The 19,424-nt window shown below is 41.1% G+C and overlaps 1 protein-coding gene across 1 annotated transcript; it reads right to left on the minus strand.

The window, feature by feature from the left end:
• Positions 1 to 5,593: 5,593 nt before the first annotated feature.
• LOC106590259 (sialic acid-binding Ig-like lectin 13) lies at positions 5,594 to 17,678 on the minus strand. The gene is made up of 8 exons (XM_014181074.3): positions 17,549 to 17,678; positions 17,402 to 17,468; positions 16,673 to 17,056; positions 15,819 to 16,124; positions 15,422 to 15,688; positions 7,024 to 7,123; positions 6,856 to 6,913; positions 5,594 to 6,544 (listed from the first exon to the last, which is right to left on the minus strand). Exons 2-8 carry the CDS (start codon positions 17,448 to 17,450, stop codon positions 6,218 to 6,220), a joined length of 1,491 nt encoding a protein of 496 aa, XP_014036549.2. The 5' UTR covers positions 17,451 to 17,468; positions 17,549 to 17,678; the 3' UTR covers positions 5,594 to 6,217.
• Between the last annotated feature and the right edge of the window lie 1,746 nt (positions 17,679 to 19,424).

The raw sequence follows: 19,424 nt of genomic DNA on the forward strand, positions 1-19,424 counted from the left end.
TGGCCACCTGGACAAACAGAGCAATCAGGGGAGAAGGGCCTTGGTCAGGGAGGTGACCAAGAACCCTGTGGTCATTCTGACAGAGCTCCAGAGTTCCTCTGTGGAGATCAGAGAACTTTCCAGAAGAACAACCATCTCTGGAGCACTCCACCAATCAGGCCTTTATGGTAGAGTGGACAGACGGAAGCCACTCCTCAGTAAAAGGCACATGACAGCCCGCTTGGAGTTTGCCAAAAGGCACCTAAAGGACGCTCAGACCATGAGAAACAAGATTATCTGGTCTGATGAAACCAAGATTGAACTCTTTGGCCTGAATGCCAATCGTCCCGTCTACAGGAAACGTGGCACCATCCTTACGGTGAAGCATTGGTGGCAGCATCATGGTGTGGGAATGTTTTTCAGCGGCAGGGACTGGGAGACTAATCAGGATCGAGGCAAAGATGAACGGAGCAAAGTACAGAGAGATCCTTGATGAAAACCTGCTCCAGAGTGCTCAGGACCTCAGACTGGGGCGAAGGTTCACCTTCCAACAGGACAATGACCCTAAGCACACAGCCAAGACAACACAGGAGTGGCTTCGGGACAAGTCTCCGAATGTCCTTGAATGGCCCAGCCAGAGCCCAGGCTTGAACCCGATGGAACATCTCTAGAGAGACCTGAAAATAGCCGTGCAGCGACGCTCCCCATCCAAGCTGACAGAGCTTGAGAGGATCTGCAGAGAAGAATGGGAGAAAGTCCCCAAATACATGTGTGCCAAGCTTGTAGCGTCATACCCAAAAAGACTTGAGGCTCTAACCGCTGCCAAAAGTGCTTCAACAAAGTACTGAGTAAAAGGTCTGAATACTTTTGTAAATGTCATATTTCAGTTAGCATTTTTTTATACATTTGCACAAATGTCTAAACCCATTTTTGCTTTGTCGTTATGGAGTATTGTGTGTTGATTGATGAGGGGAAAAAAACGATGTAATCCATTTTAGAACAAGGCTGTAACGTAATTTTTTTTGAAAAGGTCAAGGGGTCTGAATACTTTTCGAATGCAATTTGCTGTATATCCATAAAAATGATGCTGATTCATGTTTTGACTGGCTGAGAAAAGCTGTATGCCTGTCTGTCTCATACCGACTCCCAACACGTTCATTAATATGTGACAGCTGGAGATATAATTTGAAAATTGAAACAATATTGCCAATGTCGGCAAGACAGACAGCAAGGTTTTTACAAATCTTCGCTGTTGAAAACTAAATGTTAGTCTAAAAGAAATGTGAGATACTGTCTAGATGCTTCTTATAGTGGAGATCACGTTTCTAAATTGCCTGGCTGGGCTGATGTGGCAGTTGCGCAGTCAGATTGAACAGAGTAAATAGGCATTTTAACGTCATAGATTTAGCCGGTGGTAACTTCTGGAATAGACACCGGCTGGAATGCGGTTTAAACCAATCAGCATTCAGGATTAGAACCACCCGTTGTATAACCTCAGTTAGATAAAGTGTTTTCACTTATTGCATCTGCGTGATGCTTGCGTTCTCCCTGGTGCACTCGTTCGTTCTTGAGCTGGCTGCTTGTTCTAAATAATATACTATAATAGTGGTCGCATGTGCATCTGTTTTTTTTTTACATGCAAAAGGGAAATAAGTGTATTTATGCTGTTGTTCAAATGCACAGATTGCTTTATATATCTTCAAGTAACCACCAGTAGTTAGAAAACATAGAATCATATTTCTGTCATGCTGCTTTGTTGACAACTCTAACCATCTCGCGCCACGGTATTTAGCCAATCAGCGGCCGCCGCTGCACTGAAGTTAACACACTTGAATAATGCAACATGGCATGTGTAAATGTTGAAAATGTTCATTACTGTTCGCAAAACAATGTCCATACAGGCATTGTTTTGAACACTTTACAATGCAAGACAAAACTGGTAGCTTCCAGCTTTAATTGCAGGCTAACTTTCCTTGCTAGCTTAAAGCTGAATTCACTTTAGTACTTTGTGATAATATGCAAACCATAATGCAACATGTTGTGATTTCAAAGCTGAATGTCACAAAATATGGTATTAATTAACTTCATCTCTCTCGCCACCAAAAAACGAATTCACTCCTTCGCCTCCCACCTGGTTTATCCACAGCCACATCACAGAGTTTCTAAACCCAGAAGCGCAACATCGCGAGACTTCCGGGAACACTTGCAAACCAGCCTTGAACTTTCGTAAACTACATTTCAATCGAGTACAGGCTTAACTGAATGACAACAGAGACAGAATGCCTCATGGAATTTTATTGAATAGTTGGGGGTAGGCCTCGTCTATACCTGGTGGTAATAACAGTTGACTTAATTTTAAATTGTCTCTTACGCCTAACAGCTATACGAACAGACTTTTCATGGTCTGTTGTGTTGAATGGTTTACTCTCAAGTAGGAAGTAGCTATTATTGTAACTGGTGGTTACATTGAAGAAGACCGTGGTGAAGTTATTCTGGGACATGTTTCCAGTTATCTTCCTTTGATAGCTGTTGTCTGTCTTACTACTGTTAAATATCACATTGTCCAGACTGCCACCAAAGTATGGTGATTCTTTAATCCACACTAAGTATGGTAAGTATTGTGCTGTTAAATGTATAGCGATCTTGAGGAACATCAAATGCACATGGGATTTGCACACAGGAGCCACTCAGTACATCCAATTTCTCTGACATTGTGGTGATCTAATGTCTTTGGTCAAAACAGGCCAAAACACCTGCAACATCAAGGTCAGGGAGGTGATGTGATCTTTTCAGTACTGTCTCTCCCAATAATCTGCCTCTACAGCAAAAAATCTGAATTTATTTCAATGTATGAGTGATTCCTGATATGTCGTGAAAGCATGCCCTAGACTGGAGCATGCACATATATGGAGCAAATAATAAGAATGTATTTGAATTCAGACTAAGGTCAGGCACAACTCCTTAATAGTGTAATTTTTTCCCCTTTAACATCACAATAAACTTTTACCAGTTGAAAGTAGACAAAAATGTAATACTTTTTGTAGGATTTTTGTTGTTGAAATATTATATTAAAATATGCAAATGAGGTGAACTCATTAACTATGCACATATTTGCATATATCACAAATCTATCTTTCTGGACACTGGAAGAAGTCAACCTAAATATTTTGGTTTCATTTTGTTAAGACACTTTAGGATCTGACTTTTACAGAGCAGATTATGGATAAATACTTTTTCATCTTTCTATCTCTAAAATACTAAAGACATGTACGTAAAAACATTTTCGGCCACATTTTTCCAAATAAAATGTTATCTAGAAAAATTAAATTGACAACATATCAGCAATTCCCTCAGTAAGTCTGGACATTATATCTAAGGATAACCACACAAACTTTGGTGAATTTAGATGATCTGAAGCTGAGATAAATTATTTGTTGGCGTGTGGGAAGAGTTCCTTTGCCAAGGTGTTGCTGATGCATGCCAGACCTTACACCGCCTGGATAAGTATTTTACGTATCAGCTAACCACATCATATGTTATAGCAATCTGGTGCTCGAAAGCAGTCGATGATGTGGTACGCAACCATTGGTTGATGCATGCAAAGTCTGAGCAGGGGAACACGACCTCTAACTTTTGGGAAATGGCAGTTAAAGAGAAGTACACTGAATTTAGTCTACCAATCACCAAACACTTACAGTATTTAGACCCAACCACCATCTCTTCAAAGGAACTTACTACATATAGTCCCAGTTTGTAACATTCTCTATGAAGTGGGCTTTTAAATGATGAGTGATGGCACTGACAGATGTACAGTGAGGGAGAAAAGTATTTGATCCCCTGCTGATTTTGTACGTTTGCCCACTGACAAAGAAATTATCAGTCTATAATTTTAATGGTAGGTTTATTTGAACAGTGAGAGACAGAATAACAACAAAAAATCCAGAAAAACGCATGTCAAAAATGTTATGAATTGATTTGCATTTTAATTAGGGAAATAAGTATTTGACCCCCTCTCAATCAGAAAGATTTCTGGCTCCCAGGTGTCTTTTATACAGGTAACGAACTGAGATTAGGAGCACACTCTTAAAGGGAGTGCTCCTAATCTCAGCTTGCGACCTGTATAAAAGACACCTGTCCACAGAAGCAATCAATCAATCAGATTCCAAACTCTCCACCATGGCCAAGACCAAAGAGCTCTCCAAGGATGTCAGGGACAAGATTGTAGACCTACACAAGGCTGGAATGGGCTACAAGACCATTCCCAAGCAGCTTGGTGAGAAGGTGAGAACAGTTAGTGCGATTATTCGCAAATGGAAGAAACACAAAAGAACTGTCAATCTCCCTCGGCCTGGGGCTCCATGCAAGATCTCACCTCGTGGAGTTGCAATGATCATGAGAACGGTGAAAAATCAGCCCAGAACTACACGGGAGGATCTTGTCAATGATCTCAAGGCAGCTGGGACCATAGTCACCAAGAAAACAATTGGTAACACACTACGTCGTGAAGGACTGAAATCCTGCAGCGCCCACAAGGTCCCCCTGCTCAAGAAAGCACATATACATGCCCGTCTGAAGTTTGCCAATGAACATCTGAATGATTCAGAGGACAACTGGGTGAAAGTGTTGTGGTCAGATGAGACCAAAATGGAGCTCTTTGGCATCAACTCAACTCGCCGTGTTTGGAGGAGGAGGAATGCTGCCTATGACCCCAAGAACACCATCCCCACCGTCAAACATGGAGGTGGAAACATTATGCTTTGTTTTTCTGCTAAGGGGACAGGACAACTTCACCGCATCAAAGGGACGATGGACGGGGCCATGTACCGTCAAATCTTGGGTGAGAACCTCCTTCCCTCAGCCAGGGCATTGAAAATGGGTCGTGGATGGGTATTCCAGCATGACAATGACCCAAAACACACGGCCAAGGCAACAAAGGAGTGGCTCAAGAAGAAGCACATTAAGGTCCTGGAGTGGCCTAGCCAGTCTCCAGACCTTAATCCCATAGAAAATCTGTGGAGGGAGCTGAAGGTTCGAGTTGCCAAACGTCAGCCTTGAAACCTTAATGACTTGGAGAAGATCTGCAAAGAGGAGTGGGACAAAATCCCTCCTGAGATGTGTGCAAACCTGGTGGCCAACTACAAGAAACGTCTGACCTCTGTGATTGCCAACAAGGGTTTTGCCACCAAGTACTAAGTCATGTTTTGCAGAGGGGGTCAAATACTTATTTCCCTCATTAAAATGCAAATCAATTTATAACATTTTTGACATGCGTTTTTCTGGATTTTTTTGTTGTTATTCTGTCTCTCACTGTTCAAATAAACCTACCATTAAAATTATAGACTTATCATTTCTTTGTCAGTAGGCACGCATACAAAATCAGCAGGGGATCAAATACTTTTTTCCCTCACTGTATATACAAAAAAATAAACAATTATGTGACTGAATGCAGTCAGGCCACCACACACTTAGGTGATAGAGCAAAACCAATGTGTAGCCTTGCCTTACTGACATTTTGTAATGAAGTATAAAAGCATTGGATGTTTTCAAGCTATCGCCCAAAGAATCATCTCTAATCATGACATGGTTTAATTATGTAAAATGTTGGACCAAGAGATTATGGACATTTAATGTAAAGGTTTTTATTACAATGCAATTAATAAACAACTTCAAATTCAGCCTCAATTTCTTTTCTTGCTCAACACTCAACATAAAAACACGATAAGATAAGACGATAAGTCCAACATTGATATAGGCATAAAAAATAGATAATATTGTTATTCCGGCAACTGCATAAAAGTAAAAGAAAAATAGTGACCAGTAGATTTTATCAGTCTGGAAATGTACACTTACTTCACCAACTTCCTGTCTTGCATCAGGCCACTGTTTTCCCAACTAATTGTGTTTCTTCTTTCCTCAGTCATCATTGACTTTACATGGCCTTAAACTGCCTTCAGTAGATGAACTCATTAAACAGATGCTCTGTGAAATCAGTACTCAAAATAAATTGGCTAAAATAGAGAGTATCATCCAACCACCACTGTAGTTACAGTTAAACACTTTTCACCCCAGAAAATTCTACAAAATATGCAGATAATCAAAGAGCCCAAAATTGTAAATATAACAACCAAATACCAATAGAAAACAATTACAAAATACATACTGTCCATAAAAACAAATAATACCCATTGGCAAAATGCTCAAAATGCACTTTTCTTATTCACTTGTGCATAAACCCCATTTATAACTGGAGGTTCCTGGCCCCTCTCCCGGTCACACTGACTTCAGCGTATTCACTCTCCTGCCCCTGTTCCCTGTCCAGGGCTGCAGCTGGGGTCTCTTTGGGCCGAAGTTTGGAGAAGTCTATCTCACCGTAGTGGATCTCCTCAGGCTGGTCTTCTGCAGGTTCTTCTGGTTCCTCGCCGTAGTAGATCTCCTCAGGCTGGTCTTCTGCTGGTTCCTCTGGTTCCTCGCCGTAGTAGATCTCCTCAGGCTGGTCTTCTGCTGGTTCCTCTGGTTCCTCTCCGGTCATGGCCTGGTTAGTATACACCATCCCAACTGGGGAGTTCTGTGGAGAGAACACAGAAAGGAAAAGGTGTCAGGAAGCAAACTTTGTAAGAATAATGAGCTGATCATTTTAAAGGCATTAAGTTATACAACACATTACACATAGGATGTGTAACATACTGATATCAATTGCTATAAACTGACAGAAGTACAAAGTTCAACAACTATGCTGTTATTATTCGTTGTTCTTACAGGATGTGGCATTGCTATCGGTGTGGTCTTATCACCCTAAATTTCCTCTTAAATTATTTTTTTTGTAGTTCCTTCATTGCATTTTGTAGATGGGTTTTAAAAGTTTAGCCTTATTCCCACCTGTCTCAGTGGATTGTCTGTCCTTTCAAGTCCATCAGGGAGCCTAGATTTTCTCTTCCTGGAAGACATTTAGGAAGATTTCCTGAATGCACTGAGAAGGATTTCATATACAAAATCACAAACACAAGATAAATACACAGTTTTGTAGAGGCCAGGAAAAGTTTTTACCATCCAAAGTAAGTGATCAGGATGATTAGCAAAATTACTCCCAAGGTTGCTCCTGCTCCTGCAATTCCCCAAACCCTTGGGTTAAGAGGCTCTTCTTTCCCTGAAAATACAGCATATATTATGGTCATTTCTTTCAAAAACAGCTCTAAAGTACACTATACAGTGCATTCAGAAAGTATTCAGACCCCTTGACTGTTTCCACATTTTGTTACCTTATTCTAAAATTGATTAAATAAATGATTCTCATCAATCTACACACAAGACCCCATAATGATGAAGCGAAACAGGTTTGCAGAAATATTTTCAAATGTATAAAAAAAATAAAAAACACTTCACATAAGTATTTAGACTCTTTGCTATGAGACTCGAAATTGAGCTCAGGTGCATCCTGTTTACATGATCATCCTTGAGATGTTTCTACAACTTGATTGGAGTCCACCTGTGATAAATTAAACTGATTGGACATGATTTGGAAAGGCACACACCTCTCCACAGTTGACAGCGCATGTCAGAGCAAAAACCAAGTCATGAGGTCGAAGGAATTGTCTGTAGACCCCCGAGACAGGATTATGTCGAGGCACAGATCTGGGGAAAGGTACCAAAAAATGTCTGCAGCATTGAAGGTCCCCAAGAACACAGTGACCTCCATCATTCTTAAATGGAAGAAGTTTGGAACCTGCAAGACTCTTCCTAGAGCTGGCGGCCCGGCCAAACTGAGCAATAGGGGGAGAAGGAAGGGAGGTGGCCACTCCTCAGTAAAAGCCACATGACAGCTCACTTAGAGTTTGCCAAAAGGCACCTAAAGAACTCTCAGACCATGAGAAACAAGATTCTCTGGTGTGATGAAACCAAGACTGAACTCTTTGGCCTGAATGCCAAGCATCAATGTCTGGAGGAAACCTGGCACCATATCTACGGTGACGCATGGTGGTGGCAGCATGATGTTTTTCAGCGGCAGGGACTGGGAGACTAGTCAGGCTTGAGGGAAAAATGAACGGAGCAAAGTACAGAGAGATCCTTGAGGAAAACCTGCTCCAGAGCGCTCAGGACCTCAGGCTGAGGAGAAGGTTCACCTTCAAATAGGCCACTGACCCTAAGCACACAGCCAAGACAACGCAGGAGTCGCTTCGGGACAAGTATCTGAATGTCCTTGAGTGGCCCAGCCAGAGCCCGGACTTGAACCCGATCAAACATTTTCAGGAGAGACCTGAAAATATCTGTGAAACGACGCTCCCCATTCAACCTGACAGAGCTTGAGAGGATCTGCACAGAAGAATGGGAGAAACTCCCCAAATACATGTTTTTCAAGCGTCATACTCAAGAAGACTCAAGGCTGTTATCGCTGCCAAAGGTGCTTCAACAAAGTACTGAGTAAATGGTCTGAACACTTATGTAAATGTGATATTTACGGTTGAATTTGTTTTATACATTTTGCAAAAAATTCTAAAAACCTGTTTTTGCTTTGTAACAAAATGTGGAAAAGGGAAGGGGTCTGAATACTTTTCGAATGCACTGTATATACAAAAGTATGTGAACACCCCTTCAAATTAGTGGATTCGGCTATTTCACCCATGACTGTTGCTGACGGGCATAAAATCAAGCACACCGCCATGCAATCTCCATAGACAAACATGTATTAGATGGCGCTGACAGACATGGCAGTTCTGCTTCTAGCTCCTAGCAACTTTGTAGGTTTTTGTTTTTTTGTGTGTTGTTTCTTACATTATTAGCACAGAACTTTTTTTGTGTTATTGCGTACAGCTGGAAATAACCTTTGGATATCAGAGCGATGGTAACTCACCAGCATTACGATCAGAAATATGACGTACTCAAATTGGATCCTTTGTAGTGATGCCTTAGACCACTGTGCCACTCGGGAGAACATTGATGATGGTTTTAAGTTTTGGTGGACTTTTTTTAGCAGATGTACAATCATCGCGAATTAAATTATAGGGCGTTTCAGGAGTGAACAGAATTGTACACTTGCAAACTTGACCACAAACGAGGGCAAATGGGCTTACGTTGCCAACTTACCTCGCTTTTCTAATTATTTGGAACGATGGCCACGGGGATTGGCCACGGGGATTCCCCCAAGGGCATAAGGCGAGGGTAAGTGGAGGAGAGTGTGTCTTTTATGTGTTTGAAACGCAGCCACGGACACGGTGACTGTGTTCATCAGGAAGTGTATAGGGGATGTTGTTCCCACTGTGACTATTAAAACCTACCCAAACCAAAAACCGTGGAGCCTGGCAGCTTTCACACAAAACTGAAATCGTGAACCACTGTATTTAACCACGGCAATGTGACTGGGAATATGGTTGAATACAAACAGTGTAGTAATTCCCTCCGTAAGGCAATCAAACATCAGTACAGAGACAAAGTGGAGTCACAATTCAATAGACAGGAGGCGTACACCATCGTTCAAATGTCCTTGTTTTTGAAAAAAAAAAAAATGTTAATGTTGTAAATGACTATTGTAGCTGGAAACAGCTGATTTTTATGGAATATCTACATAGGTGTACAGAGGCCCATTACCAGCACCATGTTACAATGGCACGTTGTGTTAGCTAATCCAAGTTTATCATAACAAAAGGCTGGTTGATCATTAGAAAACTCTTTTGCAATTATGTTAGCCCTGCAGAAAACTGTTGTGCTTATTAAAGAAGCAGTAAAACTGGCCTTCCTTAGACTAGTTGAGAATCTGGAGCATCAAATCAAATTGTATTAGTCACATGCGCCGAATACAAAAGGTGTAGACCTTACAGTGAAATGGTTACTTACGAGCTCCTAATCAACAATGCCATTTAAAAAAATACAGATAAGAATAAGAAATAAAAACTAACAAGTCATTAAAGAGCAGCAGTAAAATAACAATAGCGAGACTATATACAGGGGGGTACCGGTACAGAGTCAATGTGCAGGAGCACCAGTTAGTTGAGGTAATACAGTTGAAGTCGGAAGTTTACATACACCTTAGCCAAATACATTTAAACTCAGTTTTTCACAATTCCTGACATTTAATCCTGGTAAAAATTCATTCCCTGTTTTAGGTCAGTTAGGATCACCACTTTATTTTAAGAATGTGAAATGTCAGAATAATAGTAGAATAAGGCTTGGGTAAACATAAGTGTATGTAAACTTCCGACTTCAACTGTATGTACAGTTAAAAAGATCGCGTGTCTCCCTCAATTCAGATAATTATTTTTATTCGCTATTTGCACTTCTTTACTTGAAGTTTACCAAAGTAAGCCACTCTCTGGCTGGCCTGGGTTCTATCCTCAGCTTTCCCTCCGCGGAGTGTCTCGTCCAAGCTGCTGCTCTTCACTCTCTGCCAGGCTGTCAGAGGCAGCTCAACAAACCCCAACGCCCAATCAATCTGCGTTCAGCTCCAGCCGCAGGACGCCAACCAAATGGACGATCCCGGTGATCAGGAGCGGACCGGTCACCCCTGCTGATGCGCGGGAACCTGACAGACCGGCTGAGGCAGGGGAGCCTGGCGATCCGGCTGAGGCATGAGAGGCAGGGGAGCCTGGCGATCTGGTTGAGACATGATTTGTTGATTTGTTTTATTTTGACTGGAGCAAGATTGAGCTTTTTCTTGATGTGGAAACTGCCTGGAAGTTCTTGCATGATGTTTTTTTCCAAATAGTAAACAAACATGCCCCATTCCGCAGGTTCAGGGTTAAAAGGCAGGATTATCCATGGTTTTCTTCTGAGCTGTCTTGTATTATTCACAAACGTAATCTAGCCTGGGCTAAAGCAAGGAAATCATGTTCTGATGCTGATCAGCGTCTTTTTAGGCAGCTACAAAACAAATGTTCTTTTCTTCTCAGGAAGGCCAAGTCTGAATATTTTATGTCTGTTACCATTGATAACCTGAATGACCCTAAAAAGTTTTGGAAGGCTATTAAGTCTATGTCTATGTCTGGTAACAGTAATGTTAATGAATTACTCTCATGTGTATTGAAGGACTCTGTTGCTGTATATGGCAACTTAAAAGCTGAATTGTTTCAATGAGCACTTTGTATCATCTGGTAGGCTGTTTGATTCAGTATCCTCTGTCTCTGTACAACCCTGTGTGGATGAACCAGTGAGAGCTGGTCAAACTTTTAGCTTTTTGCTATTCTCAGTGCAAGAGGTACATAAAGCCCTGAAATCCTTAGATCAGAGAAAGCCTGCAGGTCCTGATCATCTTGATCCCTGCTTTTTAAAACTGGCAGCTGATTTCATAGCTGAACCACTTACGTATTTGTTCAATCTAACCCTGGAATGTAATGAAATTCCAAAGATCTGGAAATCAGCATTTGTCCTACCACTTTTAAAAGGGGGAGATCCAACTCTTTTAAATCATTATAGGCCAATCTCAAAGCTGTCACCCCTGGTGAAAATACTTGAAACCCTTGTTAGTGAACAGCTAAAATAGTTTTATATACTAACTCAATTTTATCAATAGACCAATCGGGCTTCAGGAAGAAGCATAGCATAATTACAGCAGCCATGAAGGTTTTAAATGATATAACTGAAGCCATTGACAAAAAAAACCCTGTGTCTCACTTTTTATTGATCTCTCTAAGGCTTTTGATACAGTTGATCATGTTATACTGAGGCAGAGACGTAGGTCTTTTGGAGCATGCAGCTGCATGGTTTGCTAACTATCTGTCTGATAGAACTCAGTGAACTCAATTTGATGGGCTCATGTCTGTCTGTAATGGTGTGCCCCAGGGCTCTGTACTTGGTCCCCTCTTATTCACTATATATATAAATAATTTAGACAAAAATGTGCAAAATGCGCAACTTCACTTTTATGCTGATGATACTGTTATTTATTGTTGTGCCTCGTCTCTCACAAAATCTTTCCAGAACTTGCAAACTGCTTTTAATACTGTTGTGTCAATTGAAGATTATCCTCAATACTGACAAAACTAAATTAATGGTGTTTTCTAAAGCAATAAATAGACCTCTGAACCTTTCACCAATTACTACCTGTCAGGGCAATGAGATTGAGACTGTAACCTCATATAAATATCTTGGAATTTGAATTGATGACGGCCTCTCTTTTAAATTGCACATTCAACAATTTACAAAAAAAAATTGAAGCTGAAGTTGGGATTTTATTTTAGGATTAATGTCACGTCCTGACCCTTGTAAGAGGTAATTTTCCATAGTAGAGTGGTCAGGGCGTGACAGGGGGGTGTTTTGAGTGGTTTTGGTTTTCTGTTTCTATGTGGGTTTTCTAGATTTCTAATTCTATGTTTTCGTTTTCTATGTTTGGCCAGGTATGGTTTCCAATCAGAGGCAGCTGTCTATCGTTGTCTCTGATTGGAAGCCATACTTAGGCATCCTGTTTTTCATGTGTGGGTAGTTGTTTTCCGTTTTGTATGTGTTACCTGACGGAACTGTTGGTGGTCGTTTTGTTGTTTTTGTTAAGTGTTTCAGTAATAAAGTAAATATGAGCACTCTACACGCCGTGCCTTGGTCCCCTTTAGATGACCCTTGTTACAATTAAGGCCTGTTCTTCTTTTGAAGCCAGGAGGCTAGTTTCATCTACATTTATGCCTTTACTAGACTATGGGGATATTTTATATATGAATGCTTCCACTCATTGTTTGAGATCAATTGACACCCTTACCATGGAGCATTGAGGTGTATTTTAAACTGCAAAACCCTAACGCACCACTGCACTTTATATACCAGGGTTGGCTGGCCTTCTCTAGTTAATCGTAGGCTCAGTAACTGGTATACTTTTATTTATAAAGCCATTTTGGGTTTACTACCATTTTATTTTGAGATTTTTATTGTTCAGAAATGTGGTGGGTACTCTCTTCGTTCGCAGGACTTTATCCTGCTAACTGTTCCAAATGTCTGAACTGAATTTGGTAAAAGGGCTTTTATGTACTCTGCGCCATCGGCTTGGAATGCCTTACAAAATACTTTTAAACTGGAAGAACTTGTCCCGATTAGTGTTTTTAAATCATTTTGAAGGATTTTGAGGCTGATTCCCAGACCTGTCAATGTTTTTAATTTGCTGTTTTATGATTTTGTTATACTCTTGTGAATTCTATGGTTTTTACTAGATTACCTGTAGTTTTTCATGTTGTCTGTCTGTAATTGTGTAATGACTTGGTGCTGCCTATCTTGGCCAGGACGCTCTTGAAAAAGAGATTTCAAATCTCAATGAACCCTTCCTGGTTAAATAAAGGTTAAATATATATTTTTTAATAAGTCTCTAACTCAATCATCAAGTTTGCAGATGACAACAACAGTAGTAGTAGGCCTGATTACCAACAATGACGAGACCGCCTACAGGGAGAAGATGAGGGCCCTGGAGGAGTGGTGCCAGGAAAATAACCTCTCCCTCAACGTCAACAAAATGAAGCAGCTGATCGTGGACTTCAGGAGACAGCAGAGGGAGCACTCCACCATCCACATCGACAGGACCACAGTGGAGAAGGTGAAAAGCATCAAGTTCCTCAGCGTACACATCACGGACAATCTGAAATGGTCCACCCACACAGACAGTGCGGTGAAGAAGGCGCAACAGCACCTCTTCAACCTCAGGAGGCTGAAGAAATTCAGCTTGGCCCCTCAGACCCTCACAAAATGTTATAGATGCACGATTGAGAGCATCCTATCGGGCTGTATCAACGCGTGGTACGGCAACTGCACCGCCTGCAACCGCAGGGCTCTCCAGAGGGTGGTGCGGTCTGCCCAACGCATCACAGGGGGCACACTGCCTGCCCTCCAGGACACCAACAGCATCCGATGTAACAGGAGGGCCAAAAAGATCATCAAGGACAACAACCACCTAAACCACGGCCTGTTCACCCACCGAAGTCAGTACAGGAGAGTCAAAGCTGGGGCCGAGAGACTGTAAAAGCATCTCAAGGCCATCAGACTGTTAAATAGCCATCACTACCATCCGATTACTCCACCCTGCACATTAGAGGCTGCTGCCCTATGTAAATAGACAAGAAATCACTGGTCACTTTAATAATGGAACACTAGTCACATTAATAATCTTTACATACTGTTTTACTCATTTCATATGTATATGCTGTATTCACTGTATTTTAGTCAATGCCACTCCGACATTGCTCATCCTAATATTTATATATTTCTTAATTCCATTCTTTTACTTTTATATTTGTGTGTATTGTTGTGAATTGTTAGATACTACTGCACTGTTGGAGCTAGGAACACAAGCATTTCACTACATCCGCAATAACGTCTGCTAAATATGTGTATGTGATTTGGCAGTAGAATGGCCTTACTGAAGAGCTCAGTGGCTTTCAACGTTGCACCGTCATAGGATGCCATCTTTCCAACAAGTAATTTCGTCAAATTTCTACCCTGCTAGAGCTGCCCCGTTCAACTGTAAGTGCTGTTATTGTGAAGTGGAAAGTCAAGGAGCAACAAAGGCTCAGCCGCGAAGTGGTAGGCCACAGAAGCTCACAGAATAGGACTGCCGAGTGCTGAAGCACGTAGCGCATAGAAATCGTCTGTCCTCGGGTTACAACACTCACAATCGAGTTCCAAACTGTCTCTGGAAGCAATGTCAGCACAATAACTGTTCGTCAGGAGCTTCATGAATTGGGTTTTCATGACCAAGCAGCCGCACACAAGCCTAAAATCACCATGCGCAATGCCAAGCGTTGGCTGGAGTGGTGTAAAGCAGACCGCTATTGGACTCTGAAGCAGTGAAAATGCGTTATCTGGAGTGATGAATCATGCTTCACCATCTGACAGTCCGACAGACGAATCTGGCTTTGGCGGATGCCAGGAGAATGCCACCTGACCCAATGCATAGTGTCAACTGTAAAGTTTGGTGGAGGAGGAATAATGGTCTGGGGCTGTTTTTTCATGGTTTGGGCTAGGCCCCTTAGTTCCAGTGAAGGGAAATCTTAACGCTACAGCATACAATGACATTCTAGATGATTCTGTACTTCCAACTTTGTGGCAACAGTTTGGGGAAGGCCCTTTCCTGTTTCAGCATGACAATGCCTCCGTGCACAAAGCAAGGTCCATACAGAAACGTTTTTTTGGAGGTCGGTGTGGAAGAACTTGACTGGCCTGCACAAAGCCCTGACCTCAACCCGATCGAACACCTTTGGGATGAATTGGAATGCCGACTGCGAGCCAGGCCTAATTGCCCAACATCAGTGCTCGACCTCACTAATGCTCTTGTGGCTGAATGGAAGCAAGTCCTCGCAGCAATGTTCCAACATCTAGTGGAAAGCCTTCCCAGAAGAGTGGAGGCTGTTATAGCAGCAAAAGGGGGACCAACTCCATATTTATGCCCATTATTTTGGAATGGGATTTTCAACAAGCAGGTGTCCACATACTTTTGCTCATGAAGTGTATATCTAACCAAAGATTGTGCCCTATGTGCCCGTGTTACCTTCAATAGCTAGAAGCACTTTCATTGACTTCTCAATGCCGTGATCATTTCTTGCTTCACAGTAGTACATCCCTCCATCACCAACAGTCACATTGAGGGTGTAGGTCTGTCCAGATGCTACCCATGTTGGTTTACCCCCACTGATCTGGAACCAGGTGAAGTTTGTCACAGGAGGGTTGGCTGTGCTGCTGCAGGTCAGATTCACACAACTGCCCACTGATACTGGATCAGCTGTACTGAGGGAGGCTGAGGTGTTTTTAGGAGAGACTGGGGGAGAGGGGTTAATTAAGAGTGTATCTGGTATTTTGAATAGTCTGATCAATACCACTCTATGACATAATCATCAGTAAAAACATAATGACAGAATGATCTACAGGACCCAGGGACTAAATCTTACATAAAACGTTAAGCGTCATGATATGTTCCGCTGTCTTGTTGCTTGTTCCTACTGGGTAGACTGCAGTACAAGTGATGTTCTTCTCATGATGAAGGTGTGAAGGAGTGAATGTCACCGTGGAGAGAACAGATTTGGTTTGATCTGAATTCTCTTGCAGTTGGTTCTCAGGTGTAAACAGGGTTGGGAGAGTCCATGTCAGTTTAGGAGAGTGTTTGGGACAGGGAGCTGCAGCAGAGCAGTTCAAACTGACAGGCCTCTCTTCCTTCATCTCACCTGAGACAGTAATCTTGGGTCTGAGAGGCAAATCTGTAATACATTGCAGGTTAATTTATTTTACACTCACGGTTGGGTAGGTTACTATCTAAATGTAATCTGTTACAGTTAAAAGTTACCTGTCCAAAATTGTAATCAGTAATGTAATGTATGGATTAGCAAAATGTAGTAACATAATCTGATTACTTCCAGTTACTTTTGGAATCCATCAAACACATTTGGTGTGTTCATTGTGGCCTCTGATTTAAACTTGCACCTTTTTTCAATGCTGAATTGAATGTTATTGAGAAAACAGAAAGGTGTCATCAAACATCCTTTCTGAATTTAAATCTAATCAAAAAAGTAGTCATCTACTTTTTCAAAAGTATCTGTAATCTGATTACAATATTTTTTTTTGCTGGTAACGTAAGTAATTGCAGTTACCGGTTTTTGTAATATATGATTACATGTAATCAGTTACTCCCCAACCCAGTTTACACTGACAGCCACACTGTTCTCTTGTTCTTATTCTACTTGTATAATTTGATGCAAGGACTCTAAACAGATTTTTTGGGGGGATAAACAGTTAAATTGTTTCTTACCTGTGACAACTATATGAACAGACTTGTCAGGGTCTGTTGCTTTGAATGGTCTACTCTCAATTCTGAAGAAGTATATGTTAGTGTAACTGGTGGTTACATTGAAGAAAACTGTGGTGCAGTCCTTCCAGGACATGTTTCCAGTTATCTTCGCTTGATAGGTGTTGTCTGTCTTACTACTGTTAAATATCACAATGTTCGGCCTGCCACCAAAGTACGGTGATTCTTTAATCCACACTCCAGAGGTAAGTATTGCGCTGTTAAATGTATAGCGATCTTGAGGAACATCAAATGCACATGGGATTTGAACACAGGAGCCACTCAGTACATCCAATTTCTCTGGCATTGTGGTGATCAAATGTCTTTGGCCAAAACAGGCCAAAACACCTGCAATATCAAGATCAACATCAGAGAGGTTATGTGATCTTTTCAGTACAGTCTCTGTTGATATTATGCCATTACAGTTAAACAAGATTAACTTATTTCAATGTACAGGTGATTCATGATACTGTATGTTGAGATTGCATGCCCTAGACTGGAGCATACACATATCTAGAGTACATAATAAGAATGGATTTGAATTGAGACTATTAAACTGCAATTATCCGTAGTCAACTGTACTCTATTTCCACATTGAGAAAGTTGGAAATATAGCCCATACCATAAAATGGAATGACTTCCTCTTTGTCCTGTTCATAACTACAAATAATTGGAGCTGTGTGGAAAACTCACCTGACATGAAGAGGCCAATGAGAAACATGTTGTCAGTACTACATGCCATGTCAGAATTCACATTCACCTGAAACGGTACAAACATACACTTAATGGTAAAGTAGCCTAACTCACACAACACTCTGAAATCAATTTCTCTGCACCTACTCAAATGGCATTGGAGGAGAAGATCACTTCAGATGCCAAGAGTGTGCAAAACTGTCATCAAGGCAAAGGGTGGCTACTTTGAAGAATCTGAAATATAAAATAGATTTGGATTTGTTTAACCCTTTTTTGGTTATTACAGGATTCCATATGTGTTATTTCATAATTGTGATGTCTTCACTATTATTCTACAATGTAGAAAATACTAAAAATAAAGAACATCCTTGAGATGTTTCGACAACTTCATTGGAGTCCACCTGTGGTAAATTCAATGAATTGGACATGATTTGGAAAGGCACACACCTATCTATATAAGGCCCCACAGTTGACAGTGCATATCAGAGCAAAAACCAAGCCATGAGGTCGAAGGAATAGTCCGTAAAGCTCAGAGACAGGATTGTGTCGAGGCACAGATCTTGGGAAGGGTACCAAAACATTTCTGCAGCATTGAAGGTCCCCAAGAACACTGTGGCCTCAATCATTCTTAAATGGAAGAAGTTTGGAACCACCAAGACTTCCTAGAGCTGTGGGGATGTTTTTTAGCGACAGTGACTGGGAGACTAGTTCGGATTGAGGGAAAGATGAACGGAGCAAAGTACAGAGAGATCCTTGATGAAAACCTGCTCCAGAGTGCTCAGGACCTCAGACTGGGGCGAAGGTTCACCTTCCAACAGGACAACAACCCTAAGCACATAGTCAATACAACGTAGGAGTGGCTTCGGGACAAGTATCTGAATGTCCTTGAGTGGCCCAGCCAGAGCCCGGACATGGACCTGATCGATCATCTCTAGAGAGACCTGAAAATAGCTGTGCTGCGACGCTCCTCATCCATCCTGACAGAGCTTCAGAGGATCTACAGAGAAGAATGGGAGAAACTCCCCAAATACAGTTGTGCAAAGTTTGAGGTGCTTCAACAAAGTACTGAGTAAATAGTCTGAATACTTAGGTAAATGTGATATTTCAGTTTTTTATTTTTAATACATTTTCAAAAAAGTCTAAACCTGTTTTTGCTTTGTCATTATAGGGTATTGTGTGTAGATCGATGAGGGGAAAAAAACAATTTATTCAATTTTAGAAGAAGGTTGTAACGTAACAAAATGTGGAAAAGTCAAGGGGTCTGAATAGTTTCCCAATGCACCGTATGTAAAACACATGCACTCCCCTCTGTATGTATTTGGACAGTGAAGCAAAAATGTTACATTTAGCTCAATTCTTCACCATTTTAGATCAAATGTTTCATATAAGGTGGCAGTACAGAATGTCATCTTTTGTTTGTGGGTATTTTTTTTAAACACTGTAGTAAATATTACAATAATGTCCCCAAAATCACTACAGTCTGCAAAAACAGTAGTTTTTTTTAACTATAGTAAATACTAAGTATTTAATTTGCATATACCCTGCCCACTCCCCTCTCCCATATCCCAATTTGTGCCACCCATAAGTGAAAGACCTACATGCCAAGTCTAGAGCATATATTGTGTTCTCTACAGGTTATAGAAAAGAGCAGAAGCGCTGAACTATCTGTTCAGATCCCAGTCCTACCGACCAACACGTTATGGAACATTTTATCTTTTATAATTTCTCCGGTAGGTTTCCTCAAGACTTAGTGTGCAAAAACATTACATGCTACAGTAACGTCTGCAAAAACACTCCAGTGGATACTATAGTATTTTTTCATGTGGGTGTTTTGTTGTAGCCATTAACTTCCTTTCTCATCATTATTCATGATTCATTCTTAATCATGGCATTATTAGGATTAGAGATGTATTGCATTGAACCATCCCCATATCTAGTGGTGGAAAAAGTACAGAATTGTCATACTTCACTACAAGTAAAGATACCTTAAAGTATAAATAATTTCAAATTGCTTATATTAAGC

Source organism: Salmo salar, chromosome 29, assembly GCF_965601325.2.
Source record: "Salmo salar chromosome 29, fSalSal1, whole genome shotgun sequence".
In the NCBI taxonomy this organism is placed as follows: Eukaryota; Metazoa; Chordata; class Actinopteri; order Salmoniformes; family Salmonidae; genus Salmo; species Salmo salar.

Coding starts and splice junctions, on each gene's coding strand:
- LOC106590259 (XM_014181074.3), bottom strand. CDS start 17,450: ATGGCATGTAGTACTGACAACATGTTTCTCATTGGCCTCTTCATGTCA. Junction 15,689..15,818: donor CATGACGCTTAACGTTTTAT/GTAAGATTTAGT, acceptor CCTCTCCCCCAG/TCTCTCCTAAAAACACCTCA. Junction 7,124..15,421: donor AGTGCTTCTAGCTATTGAAG/GTAACACGGGCA, acceptor CTGTATTTTCAG/GGAAAGAAGAGCCTCTTAAC.